The sequence below is a fragment of the Corvus brachyrhynchos genome, unplaced genomic scaffold (genome assembly GCF_000691975.1).
Source record: "Corvus brachyrhynchos isolate BGI_N302 unplaced genomic scaffold, ASM69197v1 scaffold10, whole genome shotgun sequence".
In the NCBI taxonomy this organism is placed as follows: domain Eukaryota; kingdom Metazoa; phylum Chordata; class Aves; order Passeriformes; family Corvidae; genus Corvus; species Corvus brachyrhynchos.
Genome location: NW_008236180.1, coordinates 8339289 through 8352735, shown reverse-complemented (window position 1 = coordinate 8352735; position 13447 = coordinate 8339289). Strand labels below are relative to the sequence as shown.

Genomic DNA, 13447 nt, shown 5'->3' with positions numbered 1-13447 from the left:
GAGTCTTTAGGTTTCTCTGAAGACATTAAACTGTAGCACTGGTGTAAACATTTAGATATGAAAACGTATTTGCCTGTTGTTTATTTGTATTATATTAAGACTGGAGTAGTCATGCATAGAACTACATTTTAGATGCTATAAAAAAATCAGTGTGTCAATGTAATTTACACAAAGAAATAGTATACAACTCTTGTCTTAGGCAGCCGAAACTGTAAACTCTAAAATTCAGGAAGTCATCTTAAATAAAGAGTTCATTATTTCTTAAAAAATTCCGTGTTTTATACTTTAAGAAAGATAAGAACTATCTCATTTAGGAATGTCCTCTATTCAAGGTGCTAAGAACTATAGCAAGTACCTTCATATATGTTTAAAGTCCCAAAATAAACAAGGTACAGCAAAGGAGACGCTGTGATATCATAAAACAAACATCTACCCCAAGACCTTAATTAATCTGAAAGAGCAAACATCTGAATTTGCAAAACTGAAATTTCTTTCTGCTTTTTATCTCATTATTAAAACACTGAGATGTTTGGAAGGATATGGTCTCTGACATAATCCAGTGTTGTCATGGCAAAAAATTACCTGTTTCAGGGAATGGAAAGAGAACACTGTCTTTATTTCCCTGTTTCTTGTAAATACTTTTCAGTTTTGAACAATTCCACCTGTGTTTTCCAGATGGGAACCTGGATTTGGTTGCTCTTTCAAAATGCAACATTTAATAAAATTAGAATCTACTAACAAAACAGGTTTGAAAAATGCTGTATTAGGAAACACCCTAGAAAAGAAATTGTGGGGCTTCTAGAACTGAATTTGTGGGGTTTCTTGATTTTGGAGCCTTCTCACTCCCAAGTGTGAGATCACACCAGGCCAAGACTTCTCACTGAGTAGAAATGGAAAAATATTTGTTGTGTGTGACTTCTCTTCCTGCCTGCCCTCCTGTGCCTCTCTCTAACCCTTGCTTCTCCTCTCAATCTGACCACTTGGGTTCAGGTTCATTTTTGAAGCTGTGCTCAGCTTTTGAGCAAAGTCCTGCCCATATGTCCTTTCATTTGTTTAATTCCTACTGCAAATACAGGAGTAACCTTTCGAAACCTTTGTTTAGAAAAAGAAGAAGAGTAATAGCAGAGGCAGGATTATAAATTAATCTTGCAGATTAGCAGAAAGCTTCTGCATTTAACAAAATAACCCAAAAACCCCTCCCACAAAACCAACCAAATAACCAAAAAAAAAAAGAAAAAAAACCCAACCAAAAAACAAGCAAATTGAGATCTTGGACAAGAAAACATCATGGTCAAATGTGCTCATACATGAAATGATTGCAAATGTGCACAGGGAAACATCTGTGCCTTCAACCATGAAACAAATGTGGAAGTACACCGAGCACATTACAGCCATTATCCAGATTAATTTATGAAAGTAGTTGGAAACTTGGGAGTGTTTGATAAATCAGATAAGGGTCTGCTCTCTGTGGTACAATCCAATGAGACAGCAAGGCAAGGGTAATGAATTATTCTGCTTTTGTGACCCCTTTTTATCCCCACAGTATAGAAATAATAATAATAAGAATAGTAATAATAATAAGTATAGTACAACACCTTCACGTTTTCCCGTCTACCAGCTGAAGAGAAAAACTTGCAGTCTGTTCCACATGTAGAGGAATAACACCAAAGGTGGTGTCCCTGGTCAGTGTAAAGGAACTTCTCCCATCAGTTTTTGTTTCTTATCTCACTAAGCTGAAAGACAAATTCTAGAGCGGAATGGCATCAAGGTCTTAAATGCATTCATGACTGAAAATCAGAAAGTGCTTTTGGGTTTTAGCTGTGAGGTTCAGAAAATGGAGTAGATTCTAATTAGGAGTACTTTTAAGTACATTTGTGCCAGTAATGCAAGGAACCCATGAACAGAAAATACACTAAGGGACCTTATTTTTCATGAAAAAAAGAAGAATTAGTGCAGAGTGTTGTTTATAGGAGACAGAAGAATAAATATGCAATTTTGTCCTTTTTTTTCATCAAGTGTGGTGTTCCCTTTCAAGAGGAAGATGTGATTATCCTTAATGGTAATAAAGAAGATGTGGAAATCCTGAAGAAGAGGATGGAGGCGAGAAGACTTAAAAGTAAATTAGAAAAGGTAAGATTTTTATACATTATTTATTACAGAATTGGAAGAATTCTTGTCTGCAATGAATCTGCTCTTAGATTTGCTGATCTTTATGCAGATGGAGGAATTTACTCTGTGAGCTGTGTTGTATTTAAGCACTACTTTGAAAAGCAGTGGGGTTTTTTGTGTGTATTTTGCCAAGAACATCTTGAAGTTGTACATCCTCAACTTTCTTCTGCCCAGCAGGCAATGCCCTGTGCTCTCAAAATGGGCAAAATGGACTCTGTGCCAGCAATACTCCAGGGTTTCCTTGAAATGAATTACCTCCAGTAATGAGCTACGTCATCCCTGTAGTTCTTGTGGCAGTTCCTGATGATGGCATCAGTTTTTTGATCTTATAAAATAAGATGTCTTTTATTGGCCTCTGCCAGAAACAGGATGTTGGGATCTGTGCATTCCTGGGCTGATGATGTAAGTGTGGAAATTTATCATGTTTTGTGGTTTTCCCAGGCAGTGCAGAAGAGCTGCAAGGACTTGATTCCCACCTAATTCCCACCATGCTGTTGAGGCCTTTGCATTTTTTTATCTGACCAGGTAAAATGAGGTGGAAATCAAGTCCTTGCAGCTCTGCTGCACTGCCCTGTGAGGTGGGAGCTGTTCCGTGGTGCTGAGCTGTCAGATGACACTTCTGCATGTGGGAATTTTTTCAGCACTGCTGTTTTTCCCTGAACTGCTTCCTGGAGGATGCCAAAGCAAGCAAACCTTTAGTGCTGACTCAGGCCAGGGTGCTCAGACTTAGCTGGATCTCAGGAACGTGAGCCATTGTCTGATGCTTTCAGCATCTGAGACTTGAGATGGAGGTTTCATCCCTTGATTTTGCCATGCAAATATTTCCCTAGTTTGTTTTAAAACAAATCCTTTTTCCTTGCCAGGGAGCATATGATTCCTGCTCCTCACAGGGCCTTTATTCATCTGGGCCAGTACAGCATTGCTGGGCCTGGGCAATACATCAAAAGGATGGTTTTCCATAAAAATCCTGCTGTTCTGTTTCCTGTTTTTCATAGTCTCTGCATATCATGTCTTATAGCTTCTGGCATAAGAATGATAATCTCATGGTGTCTATTCAGGTGGGTTTTCTTTTTTTTCCCCCCCCTCAGTACTCAGTAGTTAAAAGTTTTGGAAAAAAAATTTTTTTAATTTGATGCTAGACTATTGCAGATCTTGGCAGATGAGTGCTCAGCCCCAAAAGCAGTGGTTGGTTGCACTTGGTTTGCTTTAGGAACAGGGTCCTAGCAAAGCACCTGTAGCTTTGGGTCAAATAATTTTGAATAATCTGAAAGTTGATGCTGTCCCCAGCTTCTGCTCAGCAGAGAAGTACCTGAATGTCCAAGGCAGTTGTGGCTTTTAGGGTGACAGCACAAAAGGACACCGTGCCCTGGTCTTGGGGCTCTGTGCTGTGGGGGAACATGCAAATGGGATTTGTTTGGTTAGATGAGAATTTCAGGACAGGATTTGCAAATCTCTCAGCAGCCTCAGGTGGTGACCTTGGTGCCCCAGCTGGTCCCTGCAGCTGGAACCAGCCCCTGCTGTCACTGGCACCATCTGAGACCTGGGAGCTCCATCCCAGTGTCAACACAATTCCCAGTTTGTTATTTCCTCCTCAGTTCCTTCTGAGCAGGCTCAGTGGACTTGCTGTGTTTGGAGCAGGAAGCACAAACTCCTTTTCTTTATCCCCATGAGACAAATCATCAGGAAGATGCAGCTGGCATTAATACAAAAATTTATTCAAGCTCAGCTCTGCCACTGTGCCCATAGTGAAACACCTCTATGAATACACACATCCATAGAGCTACAGACATCTGGGATGGGACTTCTCCTTGGAAATCCACCCGTAACAAAAGGTGGAAATCCCCTGCACTGAGGTTTTCCAGGTACCTGAAGGCCAGGCTGGATGGGAATGGTCTATGGAAGGTGTGTGTGCCCGTGGCAGGGGTGGAATGGGGAGCTTTAAGGTCCTGCCAACCCAAAACCATTGAGTGGATTTCTCACACCAGGAGAGCGATGTTTGCAGGCAGAGCCGTGATCCTCTGCCACCACCTCCTGGCTCAGCTTTGCAGCAACATTTGCTGGGGCATTTTTTCCCTCGAGCATTAATCCTTTGCTTCACAGCAGGGATTCTCCTGAGTTTTAGAACAGAATTAAATATATTTATTTTCTTTGAGGTTGTGCAGCTGTCTTAAAACATGTTCACAATTCAGAATGTATCCAGTGAGAGTAATGCTAATGACTGTTGTAATACATCTTTCTTTTTCAGCTTGGCATTTATGTAATCAAAGCCAGTAATGGGATTCTTCTTGGTTTTTTCTGTGTTTTTTAATCTGTACAAACATAAATTAATTTGGAAAATCTGCTGCACAGATGCTTTTAAAAACTTTAGATTAACTACATGCATCCTGTCTTCCCAAGCAATGCTACAGCACAGGGTCCAGTTATTGGCTGGTACCCAGGAGAAATTTTTTTATGGACCAAACAAAATTTAGTGAATACGAGATTCAGGATTCTCCTGAAATTTTTCTTGAAAAACATCTTTATTGATTACAATTAATTGTGTCTTATTAATGTTGTACAATTTGCTGCCCTGCTGTGTGGGTTCAGATGATCAGTTAATGATAATAACACACCCACCTTTCAAAGTATGCAAAGCAAAATATTAAATCCAGACAAATCCAGTTTTGTCCTGTAGTTTTCTTTAATGTAACTGCAGGGTTCCCAAGAGTATTAATTTTTCCATGTAGAAATAATACAAAAAATGTGGAAAGAAAAGCTCCACTGGGTAAGAGATAAAAATGTACTGAATTCAATTGTGTGTTTATCAAATATGAGTTGGGAGTTTTATCTCCTTTCAGTCCCTTACCAGATTTCTGCTTGTGTTGTTTCAGAAATCAAAGAAATCTAAGTCAGCAGGAGCAGCTTCTCAGCAAGAGACCTCTGCAGGTAATACAGCTCCCAATTCTGTGTCACCTTCTGAGTCTTGAAGCTGATTCAGGACTTCATTTTTTTGGCTTTTTTTATTCTTTTAGATTCTCCAGGTCCCTCAAAAGCTAAGAATGGAAAGGATTGTGTCAATTCCAGCTCTGGGGAAAACAGGCAGATTGTCTTCACCAAAAGTTCAGGTTGGTGGTTAATCTTAATGTGAAAAATGGGACCAGATCTGCTTGTTTTTGTCATTCTAATACTGCTTTAGTTTGGGAACTTGAATGGATGAGCTTAGAAATTCTTATTTACACGGTCCAGGGTTTGGCACGTCTGTTTTGTTGGCTGCGAGGTGGTGGAGGAGAATTTGCAGTTTCCTGATGTACAGCTGGTCAAAAACTATGTTACGGCACTTTATTTGGATGAATTGTGTTAAAAATCCCTGATTATTTAACTTTTAGTCCTCGTTTTATCTGCTAATTTGCTATGTGTCCTTGGGAGCACTGGGACAGAACTTCAGGATGCACTGATGAACCTACAGCAGCCTTGAAGCTTGGAGTAAACTTGGCAGCCCTTAAACCCAAAGGATGGTGCCCTCTCTTTATTTAATATTTTTCTGCTATTTAATGTCCCCATACTGATATTTTCACACAGAATGGGTACATTTTTAAGGTCAGTCTGAGGTTTCTGTGGGAAGTATTAAATCCTCTACGTTAAAAAAATCAGAATAATTTGAAGAATCTGACAGTGATGATCCATAGATAAACTGGGAGAAGCTGAAATTCTGTCAGCAATGCCTGACCTGCCCTCTGCTGTCTGCTTTTATACAGGAGAGACTTCTAAAAATACTTCATCCCAGATGATGATAATTGCTCCTGGATGTTGAGCAGCCTCATATTTGTAATAATGAAAATGAATTCGTTATTTTCTGAGGGTGTAAAAGAAAAAAAAAAGTGCCTTTTGAAACTGCTGTTTCTGGCTGCTGTTATATTGACCAGCAAGAGATTAAAAAGAGGAGAGAGAGGAAAATAAAGGAAAATCCATGAGGAATGGCAGTAGCATGGGAGTCAATTTGTGAACACGGCACCCTGAGGTTTCTGGGCTTGTATTCTTCCAAATCCAGGGTTTGGCAGCGCTTTCCAGACAACTGTTGGTGGCATTGCAAACATTCTGCAAAGCTGAACAGGGTCTGGTCTGTGAGGATTTGGGGTTGCACACACAATTCCATGAGGATTTGGGGTTGTACACACAATTCCATGAGGATTTGGGGTTGCACACACAATTCTGTGAGGATTTGGGGTTGCACACGCAATTCTGCGAGGATTTGGGATTGCACACACAATTGTGAGGATTTGGGGTTGCACACACAATTCTGTGAGCATTTGGGGTTGCACGCACAATTCTGTGAGGATTTGGGGTTGCACACACAATTGAGGATTTGGGGTTGTACACACAATTCTGTGAGGATTTGGGGTTGCACACACAATTGTGAGGATTTGGGGTTGTACACACAATTCTATGAGGTTTTGGGATTGCACACACAATTCCATGAGGATTTGGGATTGCACACACAATTCTGTGAGGATTTGGGGTTGCACACACAATTGAGGATTTGGGGTTGTACACACAATTCTGTGAGGATTTGGGGTTGCACACACAATTCTGTGAGGATTTGGGATTGCACGCACAATTCCATGAGGATTTGGGGTTGACAATTCTGTGAGGATTTGGGGTTGTTGCACACACAATTCCATGAGGATTTGGGATTGCACACACAATTCTGTGAGGATTTGGGATTGCACACACAATTCCGTGAGGATTTGGGATTGCACACTCAATTCCATGAGGATTTGGGATTGCACACTCAATTGTGAGGATTTGGGATTGCACACACAATTCCATGAGGATTTGGGATTGCACACACAATTCCTGGGAGCCCCTGTGCCTGAGTTTCACTCAAGATGTCGAGTTTCTGTGTTTATTTCTTTGCACCAGACTTGGCTTTTTCAAATACCCTTCTGCAGCTTGGGAGATGAAATAGTCAAAAAAACCCCCTTTTTTTTTTTATGTAGCAGTAGATAAAATACACTGAGAAAAACGGTATCAGAAACAGGGGATGGGCATTTCCCTACTACGAATATAAAATGATGCAGACCTTTGTTGTTGGTCGTAACTTTGCAACGAATAAGGGGAGCAGAGGGATTCCCTGGGGAAGGTGTGGCACAAGTTCTGCTTTTGGCATTTGATAGCTGATTTCTAAACAATACTGCAGGCTGCTGGGGGCTTTCATGTTGCTTCAGACCAGAGCTCAGAGCCAATTTTCACACAGAGGAATAAATGTTGTCAGGACTGAATTGCAGCTCAAGGGATTTACAGAATTCCTCTCTCAAGATTTCTAAATGTATTTTGAGTATGAATTCTAAAAGCTGTTGAGTCCAGTTATGGGAGCTATTTATGAGAGACCTGAAAAATGTGTATGTTTTAATTTTCAAACACTGTTTTTCATCTTTGTTTAAATACCTTTGTACACTGTAAGCTGTCATGCTTCATTCTATTCCTTCTTCCCCTCAGAGAATGGAAATCCATCAGTCCCAGGAAAAGTCAATAAAGCTTCTTCCACCACCACCAAGAGATCCATTGCAGACAGCGAGGACAAGTCTGAGGCTTACAAATCTATTTTTACAACTCACAGCTCAGCAAAACGTTCCAAGGAGGAGTGTTCCAACTGGGTTACTCACACAGCTTACTATTTCTGAAACCATGAGGAGCCTCAGTGGAGCAGCCCCTGCTCTTCTCCTCCCCCAGGGCTCTCTGTCCAACTCTGATACAGAACTTTCGTGGTGGTCTCATCCTATCTGGAGTTACTCTCTTTGTAAGTTGTTTGTAAACCTGTTCACAGCTGATGAACCTGTGTTAGCTGGATGGCTAACACATTCTGTTAAATAAGAAGTAGACCAGCAGAATCCATGTTGTAGCAGCAGATCTCATTCTGAAATGTTGGATTTTTTGCACAAAAATTCTCTTTTCTCCTCCCAGTTGGATGTTGTGATCCTCAGTCACAGGGCTGTGTCCTCAGGAGGAGCAGGGAGGGGGAAGTTCCTGCTCTCCTGTTGATTTGTGCCACCACTGTAATTACAGTTTTCAATGTATAACTACAGAATTCAAACCCTCTGAAACTTTCTGACAGCAAAAAGATAAATAATGCTTTTTTTTGTCAAGCCAACTGGGCCCTCAGTAGAACTATATGCTTCTGAAAGGTCTGTAGGTATTTTCAAATAATTTACCTTTTGACAGAATAGATGAGAGAGCACAGTCATGAAAATGTTTGTGCAACATTCTTGTCCATATTGCTGTAGCCTGTTTTTAACAGCAGAATATTCCCTTGTCAATGCTTTAATCCCATAATACCTACATGGAATGACCAGAGGGAAGGTTGGAAGTTTTTCACTTTCCTCCCTCTTTTAAAATTGAAATCTGCTTTTTAAATCTTGGCACAAACTAACCAGAAGAGAAATGCAGAAAGGAGGAGGCTTTTAAAACCACTGCATGAAGTTACCTTGTTACCTTTGTGTGTGAAAATGATTCATTATCCTTGTAATTTATTTTTTAAAGTGTCCCCATTTATAATTGGCAGTAGTTACCTGGAGATTCAAATGCTGTGTTGATATTTGCATAGGTGGTCTCCATGATTCAAAGAGGTTGAATGAAACTGCTTGGATTTTATTATTATTTTGATGGGTATAATTAAAAATTGGCTTGCTGTAGAATTTGTGTGGTGGTAAGAATTTTTGTTTTCCAGAGATGTCAGCACATCAAACAGTTTGAGGTTTGCTGGAGCTTCCAGGAAGCATTCAGGCACATTTTGTATGCATAGCTAGGAATCAACTTTGTTCTCCTTGTTCTGTATTCTTTTCCTTATTATCCTTTATTATTTGTTGCTTACAGATAATGAATTTCTGCACTAGAGGTGTCCCATAGTAAGGCTTTTATTTGCAGTCTAATTCTGTTTGACAATACATGTTAAAATCCTATTAGTGTTTTATAGGACTGCACTTTTCTTCTACTTACAGCAGTTATAAATCCTAAAGGGAATTAATTTAAAGCTTTTGATTTAGTTTTTACTTTGCTAAAAAATACACAGGGAAACACAATATTTAGTTTTGCTTCTCTTTTCTTAGTGATATCAGGCAGAGTCCAAGCTGTTGGTCCCAGGTTTTCCTGCCCACTGGGCCATAATAGTGACTCCTTTTCTGAGTCTGATCTGCTCATCTATTAAAACAAATTCCTGGCTAATAAGTTGGTTAATGTGTAGATTCTTCCTGTACCCCTGGGTTTATCAGCTCATGCTCTGCCTCTTTGCCATGGTTGTGTCCAATATTCCTCCATCCCCACATGGGGGACGGAGCTCTTCAAACACTTCTGGGTTATGGAAGTGTTTTCAGTGGGGACTTCTCCTTCCCTTTCCAAAACTCCAGCTGTGAAGGAATGTGATGTATTGTTGGCATGTGAAACACTGTTGGAATGTGAAATATTTCTGGCCTGTGGTGCAGTTCTTGCCACAGCTGGTGTCGAACAGGAGCCCAAAGTGCCACTTGTGCTGTTGGCAGCCCGGGATGGGCAGCGGGCGCTGGAACGTTGACTTGGCAACTTTTAATGGATTCAAGGGAATAGTTTGCTGGAGGATGTTTGCTTTGTTGTGGTTTGCTTTTTGTTGGAGAGGGCAATTTAATTTTCTTTTAATGTAGGTGAATTTGAATGCTGGTGAAAGTTGAAAACTGCGGAAGTCTTGGAATCTGAAATCTGGGGTTTTGAGATGCCACATGAGTCTCCTGCAGCACTGCGTCCATGGGGCTGTTCTGGGGAATTCATGGGACAGTTAGTTTTGTTTCCATGCTGTTCAAGCCTTGGCCTCTCTTCTGAAAAGCTCAAAAAAGCATCCAGTTAGTGCCAGTTGTATAATAGGGGGCTGTTTTTGTGGTGTGGAACCTGCCCTCTGGGGACTGCACTGAAATGCAGCAACTTCCCCACACACTGGTGGTGAAACCTGGCCCAGGCGTGCACGAGTGGAAAAGGCCTGGAAGGTTCTGTGTCCTAAATCACCGTCCTGGGAGCTGCCTGGTTGTCTGCACACGGGAACAGGTTCAGTCCTTTCCATATTGGTGCCTCTGAATCCCAAAACCTGAGGGTGTTCCCACATCCAGACCCGCAGAGCTCAGCCCGCTCTCAGTGGTCAGAACTGCAGCTTCATTTGGTCTCCAGCTGCCACACCATGAAATCATTACATGCCACTCAAATTGGCCAAAAAGGCTGGAAGTTCCCTTTAAAACATGATGCTTGTTAGATTAAAATATTTCTTACTCATATCCTATTCTTAGCTAAACTGAACAAACAGAGTTGTCTGTGAGTGTCCTGCCTTGCTGTGCAGCCCAGACCCCCCTGTGCAGTTGGGAGATTTTGCTCTAGATTCAGACCCTGCCAAATAGTTTCTTGGTTGCATTTAAAAATAAAAGGGCTGTTTAGACATTACAATCCACAGAGGGTCTGAAATCAGTGTGTCCTAAGCTGAATACAAATCACAGACAAAAAGTGTTTTGTTGGGAGGGTCACAAATGGAACTGATTACTGCTAGACTGTGGATTTCCTTCTGGAGGATGGAGCTGATAGAATTCCTTCCTGACAGTTAGAAATTATAATTGAGTTGGGGTTTTGCTGTGCTTCAAATTTAACCGAGCTTCAAAATGAGTAAGAGGGATGGAATCCAAATCCATCTGCAGTTCTGCCTATAAACCAGGATTTTCATCTAAATATCCATCCAAGTGCCCAGTTCCTGGGGAGGTGCTGCTGCCGGTGTCGGAGTTGTGGCTTTGTCAGGAATTGAGCTTCATGTGGATTCAAGTATCTCTTACAGGTCAGTGACAGAATTCAATTTACAGACAGACCACAGATCCCATTTGGGAAAGAACCGGTTTCATTATGGCTTTGAGTAAAATGAAATTCTCTTTTGAAAATGTTTCCCTGCCAGCTCTTTGTGACACATCCAGCACAACCCAACCTTTGTGGGGTATCTGTGAGAGGTTTTCTCAAAAGCCAAGGGCTCGCTGGTGAAGAGCAACCCCTCCCCTTGCAGAAGTGTTCAGCTCTGACTGCACTGCTACTTTTTCCACAAAGTTCTTCCCTTGTTTCCTCTCGTTTGCCTCTTTCTTTCTGCTGCCTACAGAAATTTCCTCAATGATAGAGGAGGGCAGGGAATGGGGAATGATGAAGGTGATGATGCTCTGGTTTTTCAGCCCCTTTGCTCTTCTGGGGCTGATCTGCATTTGTGCTGCAGCCAAGACGGGGAATTTTCTCCTTCTTCCAGGCCTTGTCTTAAATGTGACATCAGTTGGAGTCGGGATAGACTTGGAGTTTGTCACTTCTTGATCAGGAGAAATTCCTTGCTGGAAAGGGTGCTCAGGCCTTGGCAGGGGCTGCCCAGGGAGGTTTGGAGTCCCCATCCCTGGAGGTGCCCAAGGAAGGCCTGAACATGGCACTCAGTGCTCTGGGCTGGGACAAGGTGGGGATTGGGCACAGCTGGGACTCCATGATCCTGGAGGTCTTTTCCAACCATAATAATTCCGTAATTCTACGCAAGGCTGACCTGACTCTAAATTCTATGTTGTTTGCTTAAAATAGAAACAATATGACAGTGTAAGTTTTCCTAACAGTCATGAATATCACATTTGTGCCATGAGTTTCCTCTTCTGGTTTTTTTGTGTTTGTTTTTTTTTTTTTTAATTAAAAGCAAATTTTTTTTAATTAAAACTAATTCCAAGGAATGCCTTAGTCTCAGTGATAAGTGAGGTTTGCCCTGCCTTGGAAGGGCTGCTGTGCTGGCCGGGATGGGTGTAGCTTTCTGCAGCTTGCCTACAAAGCTAAAGAAATGCAAAGCAGCTTATTGCTCAATTCTGCTGACTTTAGCAACTAGGGAGGACAAATTAAAAAAAGAAAAAGGGAATATCTAGTCTCAACCTGGGCATTTAATGGGTCCCAAAATGTGCTGAACTCTTTAGTCTAAATGGGCTCTTTAGTGTGGTGTCAAATAAGTTAAAAAGCGAGGGAGCTTTACAAAGCTGCCTTCATTGTTTAAACTTGTTTCACTCATATTAAGGCTAATGTACATTTATTCAGACTGACAAAGTGCTGAATTTACACAACAGGGATAGTAATAATTAGGTCAGATACTTTTCAAATGGCAGCGGGGGGTGGGAATACTTGGCTCTTTCATGCTTATGAATGGCAATGATTATTAGCGCTGGCCAGGCCAACCACAATACCTGCAAATGCTCCTCTCACCCCATGGATTCCCCTGCCCGGCCAGTGCCACCTCCCAGCTCCCTCCCTGTCTGCTTCAGCTGCCAGCCAGCCTCTGCAGAACGTGGAACTGGTGAGAATGTGGCACTCCTTATGGGAGTACATAGATTTTTAGTGAGCCAAGAGCTGTCCTTTGAAGCTGGGCTCCTCTTCCCTGCTGGGATCTGACTGGGACCAATAAATTATATTAACAAAATTGAAAACTCGGCCATTAAATTGCATTGTCTGCTCAACTGTATGACGTTGAGCTCTAATCTTTCACTTTAGACTACCCAGTTCTTATATATTTATCGTGGTGCCCTTAACCATTCACACACCCCTGCGGTCCCTGGGGAGATGCGGTGTCCGTACCTCGCACCTTTCTCAGGTATATTTGGTGCTGGTGACTCCCAGGACAGAACGCCGGATTAGTCTCTCCGAGGAGCTCATCCAGCACAGCAGGAAGTGTTTCTCCAAGAGCTTTTTTTCCTTGTCTTTCCTAATATATGAACAAGCGCTGTTGTTTAATTCAGTGCCGCCCAATCTGCTCGCATTTGAATTGCGGTCAGCAGGGCTGTGCTGGGCTGCTCGGATCCACTAAGCTGGAGCCATTTACTCCCCCATTGAGATTTAAGCTACTCCAAGCTCATTTGGTTTGCATGTTCCCATTCCTTAAGGAATCATTAAACAGCTCCCAGCGCTCCGGTCCCCCTTGGATGCAGTGAGGAGGCTCCATGGGCACCGCCAGCCCGGCGCTCCGGTGGGCAAAATCCGCAAAATAAGCTGGAATTTCACTGAACGGGCGAAGTCTCAGTGTCCCATACACCTTTCCCCCCAACTCCCTGCGAACGAGCATCTGTAAATGAGTGAGGTGCGCTCCTGGGGATTCACCAGGATGCATCCCGGGGAATGCGGGATCCACAGCGGGGAGCGGGCGCGGGGGCGTCTGGAGCATCCCGAAAATGCTGTGAAATGCATCGATCCCGAAGGGAATGGCTGGGCTGGAGCCGCCGCAGGCCGGGGCCTGGGCGGGGTTGAGTCTCTT

The 13447-nt window shown here is 42.3% G+C and overlaps 1 protein-coding gene across 1 annotated transcript in view; it reads left to right on the top strand.

Annotated features, from left to right (window-relative positions):
• RTFDC1 (replication termination factor 2 domain containing 1) overlaps positions 1-9369 on the top strand; it is a 26315-nt gene extending 16946 nt beyond the window's left edge. The window contains exons 6-9 of the mRNA XM_008634980.2: positions 2017-2130; positions 5040-5094; positions 5181-5273; positions 7645-9369. Of these exons, the coding sequence (XP_008633202.1) occupies positions 2017-2130; positions 5040-5094; positions 5181-5273; positions 7645-7829 (447 nt within the window). The 3' untranslated portion in view covers positions 7830-9369. The remainder of the gene's footprint in view (positions 1-2016; positions 2131-5039; positions 5095-5180; positions 5274-7644) is intronic.
• The last annotated feature ends 4078 nt before the right edge of the window (positions 9370-13447 follow it).